The 22,226-nt window shown below is 53.5% G+C and overlaps 5 protein-coding genes across 5 annotated transcripts; 4 read left to right on the top strand and 1 right to left on the bottom strand.

The window, feature by feature from the left end:
• Positions 1-4,151: 4,151 nt before the first annotated feature.
• Positions 4,152-7,960, top strand: GMORB2_4259 (elongation factor 3; the record flags this gene model as incomplete). Its single annotated transcript, XM_035466234.1, has 3 exons — positions 4,152-4,303; positions 4,871-7,824; positions 7,902-7,960. 3 exons carry the CDS (start codon positions 4,152-4,154, stop codon positions 7,958-7,960), a joined length of 3,165 nt encoding a protein of 1,054 aa, XP_035324071.1.
• A 1,697-nt stretch (positions 7,961-9,657) lies between these two features.
• Positions 9,658-11,229, top strand: GMORB2_4258 (Alcohol dehydrogenase GroES-like domain; the record flags this gene model as incomplete). Its single annotated transcript, XM_035466233.1, has 3 exons — positions 9,658-10,599; positions 10,694-10,843; positions 10,951-11,229. The coding sequence occupies 3 exons, from the start codon at positions 9,658-9,660 to the stop codon at positions 11,227-11,229; spliced, it is 1,371 nt and encodes a 456-aa protein (XP_035324070.1).
• A 562-nt stretch (positions 11,230-11,791) lies between these two features.
• On the top strand, positions 11,792-14,146 carry GMORB2_4257 (adenylosuccinate synthase; the record flags this gene model as incomplete). Its single annotated transcript, XM_035466232.1, has 10 exons — positions 11,792-11,825; positions 11,981-11,991; positions 12,060-12,116; positions 12,334-12,592; positions 12,671-12,729; positions 12,855-13,139; positions 13,198-13,233; positions 13,303-13,448; positions 13,614-13,648; positions 13,731-14,146. The coding sequence occupies 10 exons, from the start codon at positions 11,792-11,794 to the stop codon at positions 14,144-14,146; spliced, it is 1,338 nt and encodes a 445-aa protein (XP_035324069.1).
• Positions 14,147-14,847: 701 nt separating this feature from the next.
• On the bottom strand, positions 14,848-16,568 carry GMORB2_4256 (oxalate decarboxylase; the record flags this gene model as incomplete). Its single annotated transcript, XM_035466231.1, has 5 exons — positions 14,848-15,168; positions 15,333-15,678; positions 15,814-16,004; positions 16,085-16,320; positions 16,421-16,568. The coding sequence occupies 5 exons, from the start codon at positions 16,566-16,568 to the stop codon at positions 14,848-14,850; spliced, it is 1,242 nt and encodes a 413-aa protein (XP_035324068.1).
• Positions 16,569-19,722: 3,154 nt separating this feature from the next.
• GMORB2_4255 (methanethiol oxidase) lies at positions 19,723-21,604 on the top strand (the record flags this gene model as incomplete). Its single annotated transcript, XM_035466230.1, has 7 exons — positions 19,723-20,305; positions 20,389-20,483; positions 20,542-20,733; positions 20,804-20,865; positions 20,928-21,258; positions 21,317-21,442; positions 21,545-21,604. The coding sequence occupies 7 exons, from the start codon at positions 19,723-19,725 to the stop codon at positions 21,602-21,604; spliced, it is 1,449 nt and encodes a 482-aa protein (XP_035324067.1).
• Between the last annotated feature and the right edge of the window lie 622 nt (positions 21,605-22,226).

Below are 22,226 nucleotides of genomic sequence, written 5' to 3'. Positions count from 1 at the left end.
CCGGGCACACACCACACGTATTATCCTTATTATCTGCTCTGCGTAATGAAGACAGCTTCGAGGAGAAAAAAAAAACAAGCAAGTTACAGATCACAGTAAGAAGGCACCTTTTGCACCCGTACTAGCTGGCACGGTGGTGCAACGCCTATCTGTGATCCCACGAGCAAGAAGCACAGTGCGCCGCGCCGCACTGAATCCGACGTCGCCTCTCTTTCTTTCTCCCCGCCACCGCCGTGCCGTCAGCACGCTAGGCGGCCGCCAATAGAGCCAAGGCCCCCGGGGTCGCCTTTTCGGCAATGCAACCGGCGGTTCGTCCCCTTAGGTAAGCCGGACTCGACAACAAAGCTATCGAATCCGACGCAATAACAACAAAGAAACAACAAAGAACCCAACACTACATACATAGCACACCTAACCTACGTTGAATGTAATGTTGGCAGTGTCCGTAGTGTGTGCTCTCACACAATGTTCCCTGTTGTTCAAACCTCATCTAAAAACCTTTTTATTGTTTAGACGCCTTCTTCCTACACGCCTCGATCCCTCGCACGCGATCTTGTTTGTGTCGGCTTTGGCGTCTATATAGTCGCTAGACACTTTCCTTCCTCCACTCCTACCTTCTATACTTCCGCCTACCCTTCTTCCCCCTCCCCAGCGGGCAGGATGGATAAGGGAGGAAGGAGGTAGGACCGCTAGGATGGACCGTCATGAGGGACTGTCATGAGAGGGGGGAGTGCAATCTACCCGCTGCGAGTTCTAAGGGGGCCGATGACGGCGTACCCGTATGTTAGCGACGTATTAGCGATAGATTCGTCGTAAACCGCGTCGTACACCTAAGCGCTCGAAGATGTCTCGAGTCTTCCATGACGATGACGATCCCTTCACTGAAAAAAATCGCCCGAGGCCCTGTCACTCCCAAGCCTCGTTCTGCCCCTTCCGTGTAAGCCAGCACTACTCCCGCGCGGCAGGCCCAGACAGTGGCTGCTCGGCGGGCCAAGGCCGATAAGCGGATCACGAGGGAAGTCTCTACTGTTTCGGACGCGTCTGGTCCGAGGCAGTTCACCGCTGTGTATGCCAACACTTGACCGAGCTAGCTATAGGCGAGTTGGCTCGAAGCTCACCGCGACCTATTAGCGAACAAGTGACGCCACCACTGAAGACTTAGAACAGTCATCCGCACACTCCCCCGTTGACGAGGACACCAAGGCGACGCAGGCAAGGCACAGCGTTCGGTGCAGTCGGGTGCTGCATGTCGCGTCGATCTGTGTCCGCCATCGAAGGAACAGGTTCACCTGCAGTCGGAGTGCGAGTGTCTTTTGAGGCACGTATCTGGCCCATCAACGTATTCGTCGTCATCGTAAAACAGCGTCGTCGTCGTAGTCTTCGTCCTCTTCTCCGATCACGGCAGAGGAGACGCGGCGCGCCTTACTCGTGCGAGTCGGCGTGGGCTCAGCGGACGCACGCCTCTTCATACGACTTCTCAGTCAAGGAGGCAACAACTATCAAGAGAAAGAAAAAAAAAAGATCCAAGGTGCCCTCCCACTCATCGCCATCTTTTATCCACGCCATAAGGCGACTGCACAGAACACAGGGCACATCACGGCTATCAAGATCAAGCTTCTTGTTACCATGGAATATAACAAGGCCATGTTTCCCCTGTCCCTTGGGACGTAGTAAGTCTTTTCTCCTGTCTCGGTAAACGGTAGATTTTCGCCGACTTTCTGTAACCGATTGCGAACCTCTTGGGTCGTGAGACCCTTCTTGAGCTGACCCGAAGAGGCTTAATGGCCTCTGGACGACCTTTCACCGCGTGAGGAACCCGATGGCCTGCGCGAGGTGCATCCTGATGTTTCCCTCCAATGTCTCTGAAAGCGGGACAGCTATCCTTCTTTCTTCCTTTCCAGGAGTGTGTCTCTCTGGAGAAGCCGAGTCTGGACGGTCGCTGTGCCACTTGTCAATACCACGGGTACCCAAACTGTGAGTGGGCTGATGGTGGCGTCGGGGAATCACCTCGCAGGTGGTCTCATACGTTGTGGGTATCATGTTCACCAGCACAAGGTATAAGGTCGGCTTGAACACGGAAAACTCTGCCTCTATGCAGTATACGTTGGGAGGTCGGGGCCACTCGTCAATGGATTTAGCTTCTAGCCATGCCTATATAGAAGCTGGCGGGGCCGATTGGGAGGTCTCGCTCGGCATCTCTCATGTAGGGCGTCGTCCGCCCATGCCTGATACTTGGCGAGGGATTCCTCCCGCCGAGACACAGAGATTCAGATTCATGATCCGCAATTTGCCCAACAGGTAGGTGTGTAAAAAATATAAGATTTCAGAGAGAAAGAACGAGGACGGTAATTACAAGAGATGACTGTACAAGAAGTAGATGTAAAGAAAGCAACGAGGGATTGTTAAGTAGAGACGGAGAGAAAGAAGGAAGAAGAAGAAGAAGACACTGTGATAGCTGTTGTGAGTATGTTGGTCACGTCCAAGGTCAGAAAGTTCTAGACTGGTGTGATCTGTTCCTTCCCTGTGTTTGATCCTTTCTTGTGCTTCTTCGAATGCCCCCTCCCTCCATTCACACCTCCCTATCAGCTATTAGCCGGCTGCTCCCAACACACAAGCGACTACATTATAGGTCTAAATTCGACCTTATCCTGTCCGTCCCAGCCAGATCCAGCAGTAGGGTAGTACCTCGCAGGATGGAGAAGGTGTCCCATTCGACGCTTGGCCACTGCCGGTGTGAGTTGGAAGATGCAGTGACAAGGCCACTGGTGAGGCCGTTTCAGGTCACAATACACTTGGCTCTATATCAGCTATCTTCTCAGTTGACCAGTACCTGTGCGTTGGGATTCCATAAAGACAGATGTTGCAGCTACGGAGTATGTGGGCCATGGCTGAGGTCCTGTTAAGGAGTGCACCTGATACGGCACGACCGGACTAACGTCGGGAGAAATGAGTTTGCCTTGACCACAGATTAGTCGGACCGGAGATATTCCAAGTAATTACTTGATGGTTAAAGTGATGGAAAATAGTAGAATCAGTGGTATTCGTGCTATTGCTTATCTTGTTTCATAAGAAATTGGTGACCAGAAAGGTGTTTGAGGGGTAGACTCATCTAGAAGTAAGGTTTGCCCGTTGTCCGTCACCCGGTTTGCTCCAGCGGTCACCGTAGTAATACGCAAAAAGTGTAATACTGTACACTGCCTTAAACCGAGTAAGCGGTAGGAGATCGGTCGAACGGGAGGAAACTGCGGTGCAGATACGAGTGGCAACATAATGGACGACAATAAAAGAAGCTGAACAATCACAGTCTGACTCAATCCATTTATTATTACGTGGGTAGTACGCCTGGTGAGATTCGGTAGCGAGGTGGCAACGGTATGACCCATTTCACGTACGGACTAACTGTGGCTAAAAGACTGCGACGAAAGACCGTGTCCACCAAACGCCATAGTAGAGCACACGGGCTTCCACCGGTCGCGTCTTATGGGCTGGTGGCCAAGCGGCGGTACTGATGGGGCTGACCAGATGGAGGGTCGAGGCTGACTAAGAATGTGCGAAAAAAAAAAGAAAACCCTTCACCGCCTTTGCCGCTAAGCCCTTTCTGAAATTAGCGCCACATGCGATAACGCTGCGATAAGCCCCGCCAATGGAGGGGCAGAGATTTGTGTTGTGAAGAGGGAAAAAAAAAAAAAAACTCTTGTGGTGCCCTTTTTCTCTTATTAGAGGGAATGAGCCGAAAAAAAATCTTGCCCCAGGTCCCATCCCACCTTCCCTCCCCCTCCTTTCTCTCTCTTTCCCTCTTGAACCCCCCCCCTTCTGTCTCTCTTCTTTCTCCTTCCTCCTTCACGCTGAAATCTCCCTCTTTGGTCGTCATCCTCCAGACGAACCTTTTTTTCTCTCTCTCGGACTTGACATATATTTGTCTGGTCCTTTCCCCCCCCCTTTATATCTTGCTGGACTGTTTTTCTAAAACAGCCTCGCTCCAATAGTGTAGAGTCGAATCCCTCCATCGTCTCTACCTTTGTTGTGCTCATAGACGTTTGTTCGTTCTAGAGCTTTCAACCCCGTCGACCAGTTTTCACCAACTCGTCGATCGTTCGATTACCTCTTTCCCCCTCATATATACCCCCCTTCGAGAAACAACATCGCCCAATATGCCTTCCGAGAACACTCAGTCCGTCAAGGTTCTTGACGAGCTCTTCCAGAAGCTCACAGTCTCCAAAGATGCCGCTGATATCAAGCAGTCGTCGGCCAACCTTGCTAGCTTCGTCAACGGCCCTATCGAGGACCAGGCTGTTCCTACCACGTAAGTCATCGTCAGATGTTTTGCTTCTGAAAAATTTTCACCTTAATGCCTTGTTCTCTTTGTTCTATTTTTTTTTTGTTCTGCATCGCCCCGCCGTTGTCGTTAGGGCATGTGGTCGATATTTCCCTGCTCTGCTGGACTGTCAAACCAAGCCCTGCCTCTGGTGGTACATCACAGGAAAATATCGTGTTCCTCTCTTTGCCGTCTTGCTCTACCTCTGTACACTTCTTTCAATTTTCTTTTCTGCCAATCTTGATTTGCTTCTTTTGTCATTTGGCCAGACGAGGGGTTCTTGAAAGAATATGCAGCGGGTCTTACAGGGGGGGGGCCCTCCTCACAAGGGTCGGGTTGATTGCCCCTCAGTGGAGAGCTCTTTTTGGCTTACTTTGTTGATGCGTAATGCCACTCCGGTGAGACTCTGGCAGACTTTTGCCCTCCTCGCTCGGCAGCAGTGGCCTGGATAAACATTATCTTTTTTTTTTGATACTCTCTTTGATTTGGTCCTTGATTGAAATCGAACACAGGAAAAGAAGAAACTGCTCGCTAACGTGCAAACTTTTACTTCAGTCTGATCGACAACCTCAAGAAGCAGCTCACCAGCAAGAAGGATGCTGCTGCCCGTGAGAAGGCCGCTGTTGCCATTGAGCAGATTGCGTCGCACTCTGACGTCTCTGCCCACATCGAGCCTTACCTCGCTGGTCTCCTCCCCGAGCTCCTGGCTGCTGCCGGTGACAAGACCCCTGCCGTCAAGACGGCTGCCCAGGCTGCCACCCTTGCCATTGCTGGCGCCATGAACGGCAACGCCTGCAAGATCGCCCTGGTCCACATCATGGAGTCGATCCGCCACGCCCAGAAGTGGCCCGAAAAGATTCTTGCCCTCGACTTCATCGAGGCTCTCCTCAAGTCGGCCCCTGCCCAGCTTGGCTTCCGTGTTCCCGAGCTCATCCCCGTCGTCTCCGAGGCCATGTGGGACACCAAGAAGGAGGTCAAGGACCGTGCGTACCACACCATGGAGCAGATCTGCCAGCTTATCGTCAACAGGGATATCGAGCGCTTTATCCCCGAGCTCATCAAGTGTATTGCCAAGCCCGAGAACGTCCCCGAGACTGTCCACCTGCTCGGCGCCACCACCTTCGTCACCGAGGTCCAGGAGCCCACCCTGGCCCTGATGGTCCCCCTTCTGGACCGTGGTCTTGCCGAGCGTGAGACGGCCATCAAGCGTAAGGCTGCCGTTATTGTCGACAACATGTGCAAGCTCGTCGACGACCCCAACATTGTCGCTCCCTTCCTGCCCAAGATGATGCCCGGTCTCCAGAAGAACTACGACAACCTTGCCGACCCCGAGGCCCGTGAGAAGACCAAGCAGGCCCTCGACACCCTGACCCGTGTCGGTAACATCAAGGACGGTGTCATCCCCGAGGCCCGCAACGATGGCGACATCAAGGTCGTCCTCCCCAAGTTCAAGGAGGTTGCCAGCAAGTACGCCAACTACGTTGAGAAGATGGAGCCCGTTGCCGAGTACATTGCTGCCATTGCTGGTCAGCTCGTCGACGAGAAGGAGGTTGAGAACGCCGTCTGGGTTGAGAACCTCAAGCCTTTCGTCTCTGTCATCACCGGCATCGACAACGCCGAGGCCATCATCGATGCCCTCCGCAGGAAGGCCACCCCCGGTGACCGTGCCGAGCAGGAGGCTGAGCCTGATGAGGAGGAGGGTGAGGATCTGTGCAACTGCACCTTCTCCCTCGCCTACGGCGCCAAGATCCTGCTCAACCAGACCCACCTCCGCCTCAAGCGTGGCCAGCGCTACGGTCTTTGCGGTCCCAACGGTTCCGGAAAGTCTACCCTCATGCGTGCCATCAACAACGAGCAGGTCGAGGGTTTCCCCAAGCAGTCCGAGGTCAAGACCGTCTTCGTCGAGCACGACCTTGACTCTGCCGACACTGAGATGACCACCATTGACTGGACCCTGAAGAAGCTTGCCGAGGCTGGCGTCGACCAGACGAAGGAGTCGGTCGAGAAGCAGCTCATCGAGTTCGGCTTCACCCCCGCCATGATCTCTGGCGAGATCACCTCCCTTTCCGGTGGTTGGAAGATGAAGCTGGCCCTGTGCCGTGCCGTCTTCGAGGCGCCCGACATTCTGCTGCTGGACGAGCCCACCAACCATCTCGATGTCAAGAACGTCAAGTGGCTCGAGGACTACCTCATCAACTCCCCCTGCACCTCGATCATCGTTTCCCACGACTCCGGCTTCCTCGACAACGTCTGCCAGCACATCATCCACTACGAGCGCTTCAAGCTCAAGCGCTACCGTGGCAACCTGGCCGAGTTCGTCAAGCGCGTGCCCTCGGCCAGGTCCTACTACGAACTCGGCGCCTCAGAGATTGAGTTCACCTTCCCCGAGCCCGGCTTCCTTGAGGGTGTCAAGACCAAGGCCAAGGCCATCCTGCGTGCCACCAACATGTCGTTCCAGTACCCCGGAACCTCCAAGCCCCAGATTGAGAACATCACCTTCCAGTGCTCCCTGGGCTCGCGTATCGCCGTCATCGGCCCCAACGGCGCTGGAAAGTCTACGCTGATCAACGTCCTCACCGGTGAGCTCATCCCTACCCAGGGTGAGATCTACCAGCACGAGAACATCCGCATTGCCTACATCAAGCAGCACGCCTTTGCCCACATTGAGAACCACCTCGACTGGACCCCCTCCGAGTACATCCAGTGGCGTTTCCAGACCGGTGAGGACCGCGAGACCATGGACCGTGCCAACAAGGTCATCACCGAGGCCGACGAGAAGGCCATGGACAAGGTCTTCAAGATTGAGGGTACCCCCCGCCGCGTCATCGGCATCAACGGCCGCCGCAAGTTCAAGAACAGCTACGAGTACGAGTGTTCGTTCGCCCTGGGTGAGAACCTCGGCATGAAGTCGGAGCGCTGGACGCCCATGATGTCGGCCGACAACGCCTGGCTGCCCCGCTCCGAGCTCATCGCCTCTCACCAGAAGATGGTTGCCGACGTCGACATGAAGGAGGCCCTGGCCTCTGGTCAGTTCCGCCCTCTTGTCCGTAAGGAGATTGAGCTGCACTGCGCCCAGTTCGGCCTCGATGCCGAGCTCGTCTCCCACTCGCGCATGCGCGGTCTCTCCGGTGGCCAGCGTGTCAAGACTGTCCTCGCCGCCTGCTCGTGGCAGCGCCCCCACCTGATTGTCCTTGACGAGCCTACCAACTACCTTGACCGTGACTCCCTGGGTGCCCTCTCCAAGGCGCTCAAGAAGTTCGAGGGTGGTGTCATCATCATCACTCACTCTGCCGAATTCACCAAGAACATCACCGAGGAGGTCTGGGCCGTCCTCGACGGCAAGATGACTCCTTCCGGCCACAACTGGGTTGCCGGTCAGGGTGCCGGTCCCCGTCTCAAGCAGGACGACGGTGACGAGGAAGAGAAGTTCGATGCCATGGGCAACAAGATTGTCTCGACCAAGAAGAAGGCTAAGCTGAGTTCTTCCGAAGCGCGTAAGAAGAAGAAGGGTATGTTTTCCTTCCTACTCACACACTTCAACCCGAAACCCTGTAGCATCTATACTGACTTTCACCCTCCTTTACAGAGCGTATGGCCCGCCGCAAGCGTGGTGAGGAGGTCTTCAGCGACGAGGACGACATATAAGCGTTCCCAGCCCTGCTCCTCAACAACACACGAACCCTCCCCCCTCCTCCCTCTCCCTTGCGCCACGCATTGATGTGTCTACGATGCCCATCATGACGTGCTGTCGACGAAGTACACGGTATTCTTCCTTACGACAAGCCTACGAACATAACTTTGAACCATTTCCTTTGTCAGATGATGAATTTTTCTCTTCAGCAAAAAAAGTCGAATGATGCCTTTTCTTTTTGATTTCTCTTGTGATTTTGGTCTCTCTTGTATTGCTCCTCATGCTGTCTCTGGTTTTAGATTTTAGAGTCACCCCTTTCAGGATGATGTCAAGGAGGAGGGGGGGGGAGGACACAGAGAAGGTGATTGTATCGGAGTGTGTGTTATGTGGAAAGTACCGGGGAACTCTCTGTTGCAGGATGTACAAGGTGGGAAAAGGTGAAGAAGACTTGGGGTTGGAGGACCTTTTAGTCGTTTTTGCATTTTCACGCACGAGAAGCGTCCTCGGGGGCCCCGTGAAGCCATGATGGCACCTCCTGGGATCGCTGGCTGGCTATTGCGCCCCCCGCCCTCTCCGATTGAGAGGTGTGAGAGACATTTTGGGTGTGATTCAAGGAAAGATATAGAAGAGGAAGAAGAGAAGAGACTGACAAAAAAAAGTTTAGAAGAAAAGGAGGGGGGGTTTAGATGAAGCCAACTGAGTTTCCTGTTCTGATTATGCTGTGCTGATTGTGATGTAGGTAGTTTTGCGTCGTGATGAGGGTATTGGTGATGTCGTGACTTACGAGGTCAGAACTGTCATGAAAGGGGTGATTTGTGAGTGTGAGAGATTGTGAGATGGGAAATAGTCGGCAACATGGAAGGGTGCCGCGACATGGCTCCCCTTGATAGCGAGTCAGTAGAGGAGACAAGGAGGTTGGTTGTTGGAAGAGTTGGGTACAATGGTATTACTGTACGTAGTGGTGGTTGGTGGTGGCACCTATGATATTATATATGGTGGGCCCCGCCCTACGATGGGAAGTCACGATTGTAGACGTCACCGGTTTGTGGGCATTTTTGTGTGAGCGTGAGCGATACGAGTTTTGGTAAATGTCGACGAGCTTATGTCGAGAATAGCATGGTGACTCTGTGATTAGTTTGTCAGATGTCGTTTTATGGTTGGTAGGAGTGAGATGCAGGCTGTTGCGTGGTGAGGCTTGTGTGTCCATTCATCAATTATTCCCAGGACCCGTTTTGTCCATCAGCTCTTCAATGGCCGGTTTGCTCCCACAAGTGGCTGTTTCGGATTCTTACGTTATCTCTGATTGGAGACATGATGTGTGGATGTGGTCATGAACGATGCACATGGGTACTTGGCATTGTCGATTATTGACGTCAGACGACCTGCTTCGTGGGCCGGGAGGGGCAGGGCAGCTTGCAACCGTCATAGATGGTCGGACATTACCACGGATGATGATTCGATTCCGTCAGTGCCTTTATCTGGGGGGACATGTGGTTTTGAGAATCGGTATAGTAATACTATGTATATAATGCTATATATATAATATTATGTATACAACATTATGTATATTATATACATACGTACATATATATATATATATAACATGAGCACGCCAGGCCCGCGGTAGATGCCCGTCCTTTTCCTCGTCTCCCGGTGAATATTCATGAACAAAGACGGAATAAGAGTTCGTACGATAACTCTTCCCATGACCATGTCCATGTCTCAAGCTGCCAACCTCGTCAACGAGGCACTAGGCGGGCACGATGACAGTTCCATCACGAAGCAGGACGTATCGACGTATCGAGAGGAGGGCGAAGGAGAGGACCGGACCATGAAGGCTCTGTGCTGGATGGGCAAGAACAAGGTCGAGGTGCGCGACATGCCGCGGCCCAAGATCATGGAGCCGCGCGACGCCATCCTGCGGGTGACGGGCAGCACCGTGTGCGGCAGCGACCTGCACCTGCTCCACGGGACGATTGCGCAGCTCCAGGCCGGCGACATCCTGGGCCACGAGTTCTGCGGCGTCGTTGACGAGGTAGGGCCGGGGGTGGATGCCTCCAAGGTCGAGAAGGGCAAGCGGTACGTGGCGTCGTTCCAGATCGCCTGCGGAGAGTGCTTCATGTGCAAGCGGAAGCTGTCGTCCATGTGCGAGAGGACCAACTCTGACGCGGTGCCGCGCGCCATGTACGGCGACCAGCCGGCCGGCTTCTTCGGCTACTCGCACCTGACGGGGGGGTTCGCGGGCGGCCAGGCCGAGCGCGTGCGCGTGCCGCTGGCCGACGTCAACCTGCTCGAGATCCCCGACGACGTCCCCGACGAGAAGGCCCTGTACCTCAGCGACGTGCTCGCCACGAGCTACAACGCCGTCGTCGACACGGGCGTCCGCGGGGGCGACAGCGTCGCCATCTTCGGCGCCGGACCCATCGGCCAGATGGCGGGCGTGTTTGCCGTCGGCGAAGGCGCGTCCAAGGTCATCTTCGTCGACACCGAGCCCAGGCTCACGTACGTCAGGGACCGCTGGGCACCGGAGCACGCCGGGAAGCTGGAGCTGGTCGACTACAGAGAGCTCGGGCACGGCATCACCTCCAAGCCCACCGTCGTGTCGAGGCTCAAGGAACTCTGCCATGGTCGCGGACCGGATGCCGCCATCGAGGTACGTTCAAAAAACAGAACAAAAAAAAAATCCCCAGTTACTGGGGAAGAGAGCATGTTGGAACAGAATCTGACAGATCGATGGCTACTCGCAGTGCGCTGCCGGAGAGTACGCCCGGGGTTGGCTGCACTGGCTCGAGATGGTTGTCGGTGCTGAGATGGACACCAGCGAGATCATCAATGAGATGGTTGAAAGTGTGCACCCCTTTGGCCGCTGCGGTATCACGGGCGTATATGCTGGATATGTTGGTCCCCCCCCAACGCGCGCTCTCTCGTCACCCGGGGAGAGTACTATTATTATCTGGTAATGAACAACCATCAAGTCAAGACTGACCGTCGTACATACATACAGACAAACCATTTCAACATCGGCGCCGTGATGGAGCGCGGTATCCGACTGATTGGAAACGGCCAGGCACCAGTGCACAAGTACTGGCATCACCTGCTCTCCCTGATCCAGAAGGGACAGCTGGATCCGCTGCAGATGGTCTCGCACCGTGCTCGCGTGGAGGACATCGACAAGGTGTACTACGCGTTTGAGAACCGCGAGGACAGTATGCAGAAGGTCTTTGTCCAGACCAAGTTCTCGTTTCCGGCTTGCGATGGAAGCCCACCGTTGAAGCTTTATTGACGGTCAGGAGGTGCATGACGATGATGATGATGATGTTGTTGTCGTAGGACGGATGTAATGCTCTCTCCTTACCTGATAATTCACTCACCAATATTACTACCGGGTAGCTGTTTTCTTGTGGCTGTGATTCAATGTGATGATGTAATAATATAAGAATAAAATATTAACCAATACCTGGCTGTATTAATATTACATGTAGCATTTTCTTGAATGGCAGGGCTGATGTTACCAGTCGTTTTTTTCTTCTTGTTGCTTATGCACTTCAGAAAAAAAAAGACAATTATCTGAATGTGAGTAAGAGTAGATGAGGCCACAGAATAAGAGGAATTATAGAATTTTCTTCTTCTTTCTTTGACTTAATTTTGCGCCTTGGTGTGTCCGGTTATGGCTATGGCGCCGACAGTATCAATATTATTACGCTCCTTCCCTCTTACGACGGAGGCAGATGGTGGGGTTATCAGTAGCGTGACGAAATTTGTGTGCCCCGCGTTCTTTTTCCCCTCCACACCACAAACCAAGAGACGGACAATCGTGTCTGAAGAGCCCACGCATCACCGAAATAATGGCCATCACCGTTATTCTAGGCTCCCAATGGGGTGAGTCCTTCTTCATCCCGTCGACCCCCTCGAGGCTCCTCGTCGCGCTCGCCCTTCTGGTACGGGAGGGAGGGCGGCGATGTGATGCCGTCCCTGCCATGGGCCTCGACGCCATTCGTTCGGTCCCACTGCTAACCCGACGTCATTTACTACAGGAGACGAGGGCGTATGTCTTGGCCCGTTTCTTCTGGATCGAATACCGACCAACCGGCTGACGGATTTACCAATGTGTAGAAAGGCAAACTCACCGACATCCTTGCCCCCGAGGCGCAGCTCTGCGCGCGAGCCGCTGTAAGCAACCGGCAATGATGTACGATCCGAGAAATGGACGAGATGAGGAAAATACTGATGGAGAATCTCTAGGGTGGTCACAACGCTGGTCACTCCATCGTGTGAGTTGGTCCCTCGGTCATCGGTCTTGGGAATGAACCGTCTGCTGACTCTGCTGCCTCCCCACTCAAGTGCCAATGGAGTCTCGTACAGGTGCGCGCAAACATGGACGTGACAGCCCTTATCCCAAGGCCGACGAGTTCTCATCCTTATGAATAGCTTCCACCTACTGCCGTCCGGCCTCATCAACCCGAGATGCATGAACTTCATCGGCTCGGGTGTCGTCTTCCACGTCCCCAGCTTCTTCAAGGAGCTGCAGGAGCTCGAGGACAAGGGTCTCCCCTCTGTCCATGACCGTATCCTCGTTTCCGACCGAGTGCACATCGATCTCCAGATGCATGTGGCGGTCGATGGCCTTGAAGAGAGGGAACTCGGAGGTTAGCATCCGCGCAAACCCACCCATCAAAAACAGCTTATCTATTTCCGTCAAACACGTCGGCTAACTTTTCTCTCAGAGGGAAAGATTGGCACCACCAACAGGGGAATTGGCCCTTCGTATTCCGCCAAGGCCGGAGTAAGACAATATTCTAGGCATCATCTGTGGACTCTTCTTTTTTTCTTCTCTTCCTCCTATTCTCTTTTCTCTCTCTCTCTCTCTCCCTCTCTCTCCTAACCCTAAACCCTTTTTTTTTTTTGAAGAAGAAGAAGAACAAGGATGGGAGGAAAGCCATGCTGACCCTTGCACAGCGCAGTGGAATCAGGCTGGCTGAGGTCTTCAACCCCAAGCTCTTCGAGACCAAGCTCCGACGACTAGCCGATGGCTACCGCAAGCGATACGGAGACCTGTTCGAGTACGACGTCGAGGAGGAGCTCGCCCGTTTCAACGAGTATAGGCCCAAGCTGGCCAAGTACGCCGTGGATGGCGTCTCGTTCATCCGCTCGGCCCAGGAGAGCAACTCGAACATTCTGGTGGAAGGGGCCAACGTGAGATGGCCGGATTCTGCTGCATGGGTTTCCAATGCTGATGCTGTCGTCTGAACAGGCCCTCATGCTCGACATCGACTACGGCTCATACCCGGTAAGTCCTTCGTCGATCTCTACCCTTCTGATCAGATGCCTCAGCTGTGTACTGAACTGACGCCAACAGTTTGTCACCTCGTCCAACACTACGCTGGGTGGAATCATCAGCGGACTCGCCTTGAACCCCAGGAATCTAACCGAGATTGTCGGCGTGGTGAAGGCCTACACAACTCGCGTCGGACAGGGGGCCTTCAAGACCGAGGACACTGGAGAGTACGTTGCCGACCTCCCCACGGTACGAAGGTGGATGATTGCGAGACTGACGGGGTCGCGACAGGATCGGAAACAAGCTCCAGGAGATTGGCCGGGAATGGGTTAGACTCCACCATCTCAGCAAATCCCTCACAGGACAATCTTCAAGGCTGACACTGTACACAGGGCGTGTCGACCGGCCGCAGACGTAGATGTGGATGGTAAGTGTCACCATGTCTTGTCGGAACAGAAGAAGAAGAGTCTGGCACACGGAAGACGTTTCCGCTAACTGGTCTCATCTAGGCTTGGTAAATCACGACAGCTCTGCTATGAATCGCATGTCGCCTGTTACTGACTCACGTTGCGTACCAGACCTCGTCGTTGTCAAGTACAGCACCTCGATCAACTGCTACACGGCTCTCAACCTCACAAAGCTGGACGTCCTCGACACTTTCGAGACCATCAAGATTGCCATCGCCTACAAGGTTGACGGCGAGGAGCTCGACTACTACCCCGCCGACCTCGATACCCTAGACCGCGCCGAGGTCGTCTACCACGAGATGCCGGGATGGCAGACACCCACCACCAATGCCAAGACGTTCTTTGACCTACCCAAGAAGGCTAGGGACTACGTTGAGTACATTGAGAAGTTTGTGGGAGTCAAGGTCAAGTGGATTGGCACCGGTCCCGACCGTGAAGCCATGATCAAGCGCGCTTGAGGATGATGCGGCAGTGAATCTGGAAAGGGTTGAAGGGCCGGGGGGAGAGGGGAGAAAAGAACAGAGATGAGATGACTGACTGGAACTCGCACGAAGTATCGCTATCTTGACAGCAGATTTCAGTTGCCGGACTAGGAAAACTATGGCCAATCCAGATACACAGAAAATGACTTTCTGTAGGGATGATTTCTCATAAAAGGAAAAAAAAGGAGACAAGAGATGTAATGTAGTCAACTCATAGTGTTGGTACGTTCTCGCGCGCGCAGATATCGTAGATGTTACAGATGCTCTCTTTAGCTTGTTCGGAGGAAGCACCGCGGCGGTTGTACTGATGCCAGTCGTTCTATCCATCTGTCGGATGAGGCCGCAGTTGTATGTGAGTTTCACTGTCACCGCAACTGCTGTTAGTCTTAATGGAAGGGGGAGTTTCGAGTTGATATAGAAAGTTGGACGATTAAGTATATTGCTCTAATTTGGTGTGGTGAGGCACCCATTATAGCCGTAACATGTAGAGGTGAGAAGATACATCCTCCCTAAACCCCCTCCTCCGTCATCAGGGTATGATGGACCTTGACTGAGCATACGACTGCACTGATACTACAGATGTGAAGGAATTAAGAAGAGAAAAAAAGGAGAGAAAAAAAAAAAGGACTCGTGATATCTGCCGTCTCTGTGGTGTGCCGACTTTCCTCTGTCCATTTCTAAGAAGATGCAGCGACAAAGGTCTGCTTCTCCTTCTTGAGGGACCTGGCAAACTCGATGGGCACCTTGAGGATGTTGGCCACGATGTCGGGAGGGGTCAGAGCTAGCCACTGGGTGAGCGAGATGTCGGCGACCCGGTCGGACTTGTAGATCTCGATGTAGACGAGGTCCTCGTCGCCAACGTTCTCGATATAGTGGCCTGCGTTGTCGGGGAAGACGGCAGTGTCGCCGGCGGCAAAGTCAAAGGTCCTGGCGTTGGTGTTGCCGGTGAAGGCGGTGGCCTTGCCTTTGCCCTTGTGGAAGTATAGCCATTCTTCAGCCTATTTTTATCAGGTCAGAAAGAGGGTTTTTTTTTTTTTTTTTCGTTTTTCGCTCTTCTTTTTTTCGGGATGAAGAAGTTGGTAGGAACGGAGAGAGGAAGAGAGAAGGGGGGGGGGGAGGGAGAGAGGGAAGAGGAAAACAAATGGTGAGGGAAGAGACTTACGTTGGGGTGCCAGTGAAGCTCACGAAGAGCACCGGGCTCAAGAGTGACGTAGGTGGCAGCAATGGTCTTGGCGATGGGAAAGTTGGTAGAGTCGATCTTGTAAAGGCTGCCACCTGATCCGCCAGTCTTCTCGGGACCGTGCTGCAGGGTGCGGTAGATGAAGGAGGCGTCGTCTACGATGTTGTCGTCGGGGCCGTCGGCAATGTGACCGTCACTGACGGTGCCGTTGACGATGTAAGGATTCTTGTCGGGGATGTCGGAGAAGACGGACTCGTCTACGCCAAAGTTCTTGGCGAGGATGTCTCTGGGGGTGTGGGCGAGCCAGTCGTCAATGTTGAAGGTGGTGCTTTCATGTTTTTGTGCGTGTCAGTCAGTTCTGATCTGAAGAAGGAAGAAGGAAGAAGAGAGAAGGGGGGGAGGGAAAGAAGATGAAAGAAAGAAGAGAGAAAAAAACAAGGAGCAGGAGGACATCACAGCATACCCGCTCTTCTCAAAGTCGCCATCGTCAAAGACGAGGAGGTACTCGGCATCCTCAAGGGCGTGTATGGTATGGGCGACACCCTTGGGAAAGTACCAGATGTCTCCGAAGCCAATCTTGACGCTCTGGTACGAGCCATTCTCGTCGACGGCCGAGATGATGGCCTCGCCGGCGTAGAGGAAGCCCCATTCGGCCTTGTCACCACGTTGTCAGCAAAAACACTGGAGTTTGGAATGCCATTACGGSGSGGSRRAGAAGGAGAAGAAAGACTTACGACGCGGTGCCAGTGGAGCTCTCGGGAAGATCCCTTGGTCAGATGCTGCTGAGCGCCGGAGATGTCACCGCTGGAGGGGAGGTCCTGGACGAGCTGCTCGCGGACCCAGCCGCCGTTGAGGATCCTGGTCTTGGAGTCGGAGAAGCTCCATTTCAGGTTGGGCACGATGCCGTTGTCGGTCGACTGCCTCCCCAGGTTATCCGGGTTGGACTGGTCCCTCTCACGGTCGGTGCCGCCTGTGGACCGGGGTCAGTCACTATCGGATGCTTTCACACGGAGACCTGTGACGGTATGTAGATTGTGTGGAGGAGTGTGGAAGACGGGTCGTGGACGAACCGAGGATGGGGGCACCCTTTCCATCGCCACTGATGGGCTGGCCCTGGTCAAACTTTCCACCGCTGGCCCTCTCCGCCAGGCTGGGAGGAGCGGCGAGGGTGGTCCCGGCTAGGGAGAAGGCGAAGAGGGAGAGTAGAGATGCCTTCATCTTCCGTCTTCTCGAGCAAGTGATGGTGTATGTACGGTTATGATTACCTGGTATAACGGAGAGAGGAAGTAGAGAGAGGAGGAGGGAAGAGGAAGTTTACAGCTTCTGAGCATGAAGAGTCAAGTCACCCCGCGACATCCCATCTTTCCTCGCTCCTTCACGTCCCTCTTTAAGTTATTTTCCCCCTCCTCCACTCTCTAGGCTCAGGTACCAGCGGGAAGAGGGGTGCGGGTAAACAGAGATGAACCTGGATGATATCACACTGCAATATCATGACAACATGGGCCATGCGATGGCGCGCAATATGCAATATGGCCTCGGACGAACATCGCCTACAGGTAGAGGAGCCACACCACGAATCCGGGGCCCGATGTAACCTATATCTGCCGATTGCTATTTCCCAGGACATGCATATTGACACATTCTGGCAGAGTGCTGCTGGACTCGACAATGGCCGTGACTTTTGCACATTGTTCCCAAAATGGCGACATCTCTCTCGTATGTACCTGTACAAGTCGTGAATCTGCCGTGGCCGGCAAATGTAACATGGAGAGATCCCTCCTCCTCCCCCCCCTTCACCCTCCCTTCTCCATTCTTTACTCATTCGTTACTATGTAGCTAGTGTTGTGAACCTGGTATCTTCAAGAGCTCATCATGTCCTAGTAGAAAGAATCCTAGCAAGGGAAACGGAAGAAGAAAAGAGAGATGGAAACGTACCGCTACCCCTGCCCTTGAGAACCAATGACGGCATTGGTAGAGGTGCAGTGCGGGATCGTCCTACTCGTATTCTTTCTTTCCCCTGGGAACCTGATCATCTACTGTCTACACTCAATCACACCATATATGCGTCGATGACCTCAAAAGAGATTGATCAACCTATAGGTGGGTTCCGCATTTTCCTGATGCGGGTAGGATCCAACAACGATGCAATCGCTCATTCGTCGAATCATCCAAGGATGGCACCCTTCGAACCCGTATCGGGAAACGTCCCAAGCCGTCCAGCATAGTCGACTTGTCAACTACGCAATCGTAGGACTTGATGTCTGTTTGCTCTGACTTACGGGGGTGGCCATAAGCTTATGTGATTGACAGCAACCCAAGTCGTGAGTCTAATTTCCCGTCCAGCCATGACCAACTCGTCCATGTCAACATGCCCGTTCCGCTTAGTCTACATGAGGCATATTTCCCGGCATATCCGATCAGAGTGCCAATGTAATCAATCATGCGACTGCCTGGTTTCTCCCATCAGCAATCCAGCCTTATACGGCGCCTTGTGCGAAGCGAGTTAGCGTCAATGTCTTGGCCTGCGGTCCGAGATGAGAGAGAGTGAGAGGAGAGTGCCTAGTCCAAGATCATCCTCGTCCAGATAATATTATACGGAGAAGTTGTTGCGGAGCGCTCTGACAACCCCCGTCAAAGACACGTTCCTCCGGTCTTGGCAGTCCGTCCGTCCGCCCGTCCGTCCGCCTACGCCACGCCCCGGTACGCGTAGATCTAACCCGGTATAGTGGATGTCGATCCGAACAAGGCTTCCCAGAAAGAGACATGGCCTATTGCCATCAAAGAGAAAAAGGAGACAGGACGTCTGTGCAAGTTCAATGGTCCCCGAAGCTTGACACCGATCCAGATAGCCCACTCCCCAATGTGTCTATCAGCACGTACGCAATACGACGTCACGCCGTGCTCGGGACAGGGGTAATGCTGGCCAGAGAGACAATCAATTGCACGGGAAATCCAGGTCAGCCACGGCGCGATATCTGTGCCGTCGGATCTTGCGAGGACTCTGCCATCGAGACGACGCAATTTGATTAATCGCTGTCGACATGTGGACGCTAGAGGGAACTGGTAATCAACAGCAACCATCACCAGACCCAACTGACCCCCTTCATCTGCATCGTACCACCGCAATAATCAGTTGGCGTGCCAGGGCTCGGACTCGACGGGGGTCTAGACGCGGAGGAGCGTATCTTGCGCACAGACGGGGTTTGCGGTTGATCCATCAGCAATCGCAGTCATAGCGTGACATGCGACGTGCAACACGTGAGTACCTGTAATCTCTCTGAGGTGAAGCCGGATGCTCGGTGTGCATGAGGTGTGATATCGCATATTCAACGTCTCGTGCAGGATCGACGGTTGAGCAGCACGCACAGATGACTCGACGCAACGGGTATCACAAAGGACCCCCGGCAACTTCGGCATATATCAGCAAGAAGGACCCGAAAGCTGAAATGAGGGCTGAGAGAATAGTCCGTACTTGGCATGATGATCATGATGATTGACCCGCATGCAGCCAGATGATCAGCATCTGGCTTCCCCCACGACCCCGTCAACACATCAGCCACGGGCCAATGCTCTGGGTTGTCGTCCATCACACGCCGGTGAACCTGATCGGAGCCTGACCTGCTTGTGGGGGTAGAGACCATGCACCATGCTCGCGTCGTCGGCTACCTCGACGGTGGACCGGCAGATGCGGGATACCACTTGCCGCTCCCACGCCTCCTGACCTGGGCTGGGCCTCGTGGCTATGTCGTTGTGGAGTGTAGTCCAACAAAACACCAAGGAGATCGTCCGAACAATCTTCCAATCTCGTCTCCGGTGGAGTGTGTGTGTGTGAGGAGAGAGAGAGGGAGGCGGAGGATGAAGATCACTTCATCGTCTCTATGGCTCCTCCTTCAGTCTTCCTCACGCCAAAGTCGGTAGTCCCCCACATGGCGGGAGTAGTTCTCCTGGCGGTTCGGGGATCACACCATCATCATGGCTATGAGTGCCTCTCAGTATTTGTTTTTTTCTTTCTTTTTTCTCATCTTGTTGAAGTCATCAAGTCCAATCTTACTTTCTTCGTCTTGCCATTTTAGAGCTGTATGATGCAATCACCGATGGAGGGCGGTCCGAAATCTGGATAGCATTATTTCGATATGAGATTGCAATGGCAAAGGATCAGGAACAGTTGGACATTGGAACCGACAAGGTGATGAGAGGAGCGTATATAAACATACACACACACACACACAACCACACACATATATATATACGGAGTAGAAACCTTCTCAATCCTGCTCATATTCCCTAGTCACACACACCATTCCTTCTTCTCCTCATCCCACCTTTGTTCCACCCCCTTCTTCTCCATTCGAACACTGCCTGTCATCGAACAATGCACTCCTTCACTCTCGGCGTGGCTCTTCTGAGCGCCCTCGCCTCTAATGCTGTTGCTGCCCCATCTCAGCACGCCGACGTCTCCGGCAGCAAGGACAAGAGGCAGATCAGCCTTCCTCCTCTGATCCCCTCTATCCCGGGCGTCACCGAGCTCCTCAATGATGTGGCGCCTCCCCTGCCCGTCCTTCAGGTCCCCACGCCCGCCCTGGACAGTGAGAGTTTCCCTGTGGAGAACATCAAGCCCAAGAAGATTGGCTATATCTGGACCGGCGCCGGTGACAACAAGCACAAGGACTTCCTCCTGACCCTCAGCCTCGACGATGACACCTTTGGCAGCATCATACACATCACCGATGTGCCTACCAGCGGCAACTCGCCGCACCACCTGAGCCCTTCCCTGGATGGAAAGGTGCTCATCGGCGGCGGTCTCCTGTCTCTCCTAAAGACCCAGGACACGGCCTTTTACTTTGACACGAGCGACCCGTACGCTCCCAAGTTCTCCCACAGCAACCGGGCCACTCTCAGCTCCATCCCTGATGAGATCCGTGCCAAGCCCGAGGGTGGCTTCCTCATCACCTACAGTGAGTCTTTATTCTGCAGCTGAGAAGTCGTGTCAGAGGAGAGAGCAGCGTTCCCGTATATCTGACCGAGAATCTTCGAATAGTGGGAAGTGCCGTCGGCACCGCCCCTGGCCGTGTCGTCGAGACTGACGCCGAGGGCAACATCATCCACCAGTGGCCCGAGGATGTCGACGGACTTGTAAGTTCGAAACGGCCAAGAACCGAGGAAGAGTCCAGGTACTGATCTATCCACTCAGCTCAACATCCTCGGCGAGCAGTTCAGCCCTCACGGCCTCAGCGTAGACTGGGAAAACAACATCTTCCTCACGTCCGACTACGTCGTACCCCTGAGCATCCTCAAGCCCAGTTTGGGAATTGTTCGTGCCAGCACCCTCCGTCTCTGGCAGCTTGACACCCGTACCATCATCTCCACCATCACCATCCCCAACGTGAGTGTTCCCTCCTCTCTACCTGCTCTCCTCTACTGCTCGGACGAGAATACTGACAAAAGATGTACAGGGTGACGGTATCCAAGACGTCAAGTTCATCCCGGGCAACAAGGAATCCGCCGCTCTCGCCACGTAAGCTGAACTTTTCTTTCCACTATGCATGCGTTCCATTTTACTGACGCTTGATACACCAGTGCTGTTGGTCCCGGTGAGGTCTGGATCATCTACCCCTTCCGCAAGAACGCCGACGGCACTCAGGGTGTCGCCGAGAAGCTCTTTTACCTAGGCAAGGATGCTGAGAAGTCCACGGCTATCTACTCCGACATCTCGGCTGATGGAAAATGGGCCTACTTCACCATCACTGTTGGCAACCACGTTGCTGCTCTCGACATCTCGGACCTCAACAACGTCAAGCGTCTCGATGACCCCGAGGAGACCCAGCCCATCGTTGGTCCTCACTATGTCAAGCTCTCCCCCGACAAGAAGAACCTCCTTGTCACTGGCTACTTTGTGCAGGGTGGCGATGTGAGTTTATCCAAGGCGGGATCTTGCCTCATGTGTGATACAAGCTGACCGGCAATAGATCTCTATCCTCAACACTGCCGCCGACTACAAGGCTCACTGGCTCGACGTTGCCGAGGATGGTTCCATCAGCTTCAACCGAACCATTGACCTTGAGAACATCTTCGGTGCTACCCGTGGCGGAGCTGTAAGTCTCTCTTTCCCCTCTCTTCTCTTGTTCCTTCCTTCTCTCCTGTGATGCCTTCGGGTAGCAACATGTGAAACATACATGCTGACGATGAGACAACAGCGCCCCCACAGCAGCGTCATCTACGACCTGACTGATCCCGAGAACCCTATCTACTACTAAGCTAGGAACGTCCGTACTAGGATCAGATCGTAAGCGGTTGAGGGGTTGTGCGACTCTTGTCGTCTACGAGGGAACGAAACGAGTCTGGGGTGAATTTAACAAGTCCATGATCCCTTTGTTCTATGGAATGAAGAAGATGATCATGACAATCAAAATCTGCTGCCTTTCTTCAAGATATCTATTACTACTTTCATCACTTCTATAACGAATATCAAGGGGCGGTGGATAACCCAGGGGTATCCAAACCCACTATAGACACCACACCTGGTTAATCAATTCATAATACTTTTTTTCTTTTTTAAAAAAAAATGGTCTCCTATCTTCATAACTTTTAGTGTAAATTGGAGTAGTGATTTGCAAGATCTTACCAGAAAGAAAGAAAAAAAGGATGAGAGAGTCATTAGAGAGCCTGGAATGGCGGGGGAGGAACAGTAGGCTCAGGTAGAGATTGGTGGAGATATTTAAAGGCTCCTTGAACGAGTATGGTGAGAGAGATAGATAGGAACATGGTTAAGAGTGAAGACCATTGCTTCTGAGTGCGGATATAATTGTCGTCGGACGCATTACCACATGTAGCTGGAAGTGCCTGTTCATGGAGCGTATCTTCAAAGTGAGGCACATC

This window comes from Geosmithia morbida (assembly GCF_012550715.1).
Source record: "Geosmithia morbida isolate 1262 chromosome Unknown scaffold_2, whole genome shotgun sequence".
Classification (NCBI taxonomy): Eukaryota; Fungi; Ascomycota; class Sordariomycetes; order Hypocreales; family Bionectriaceae; genus Geosmithia; species Geosmithia morbida.
This window is presented reverse-complemented; position numbering and strand designations above follow the sequence as displayed.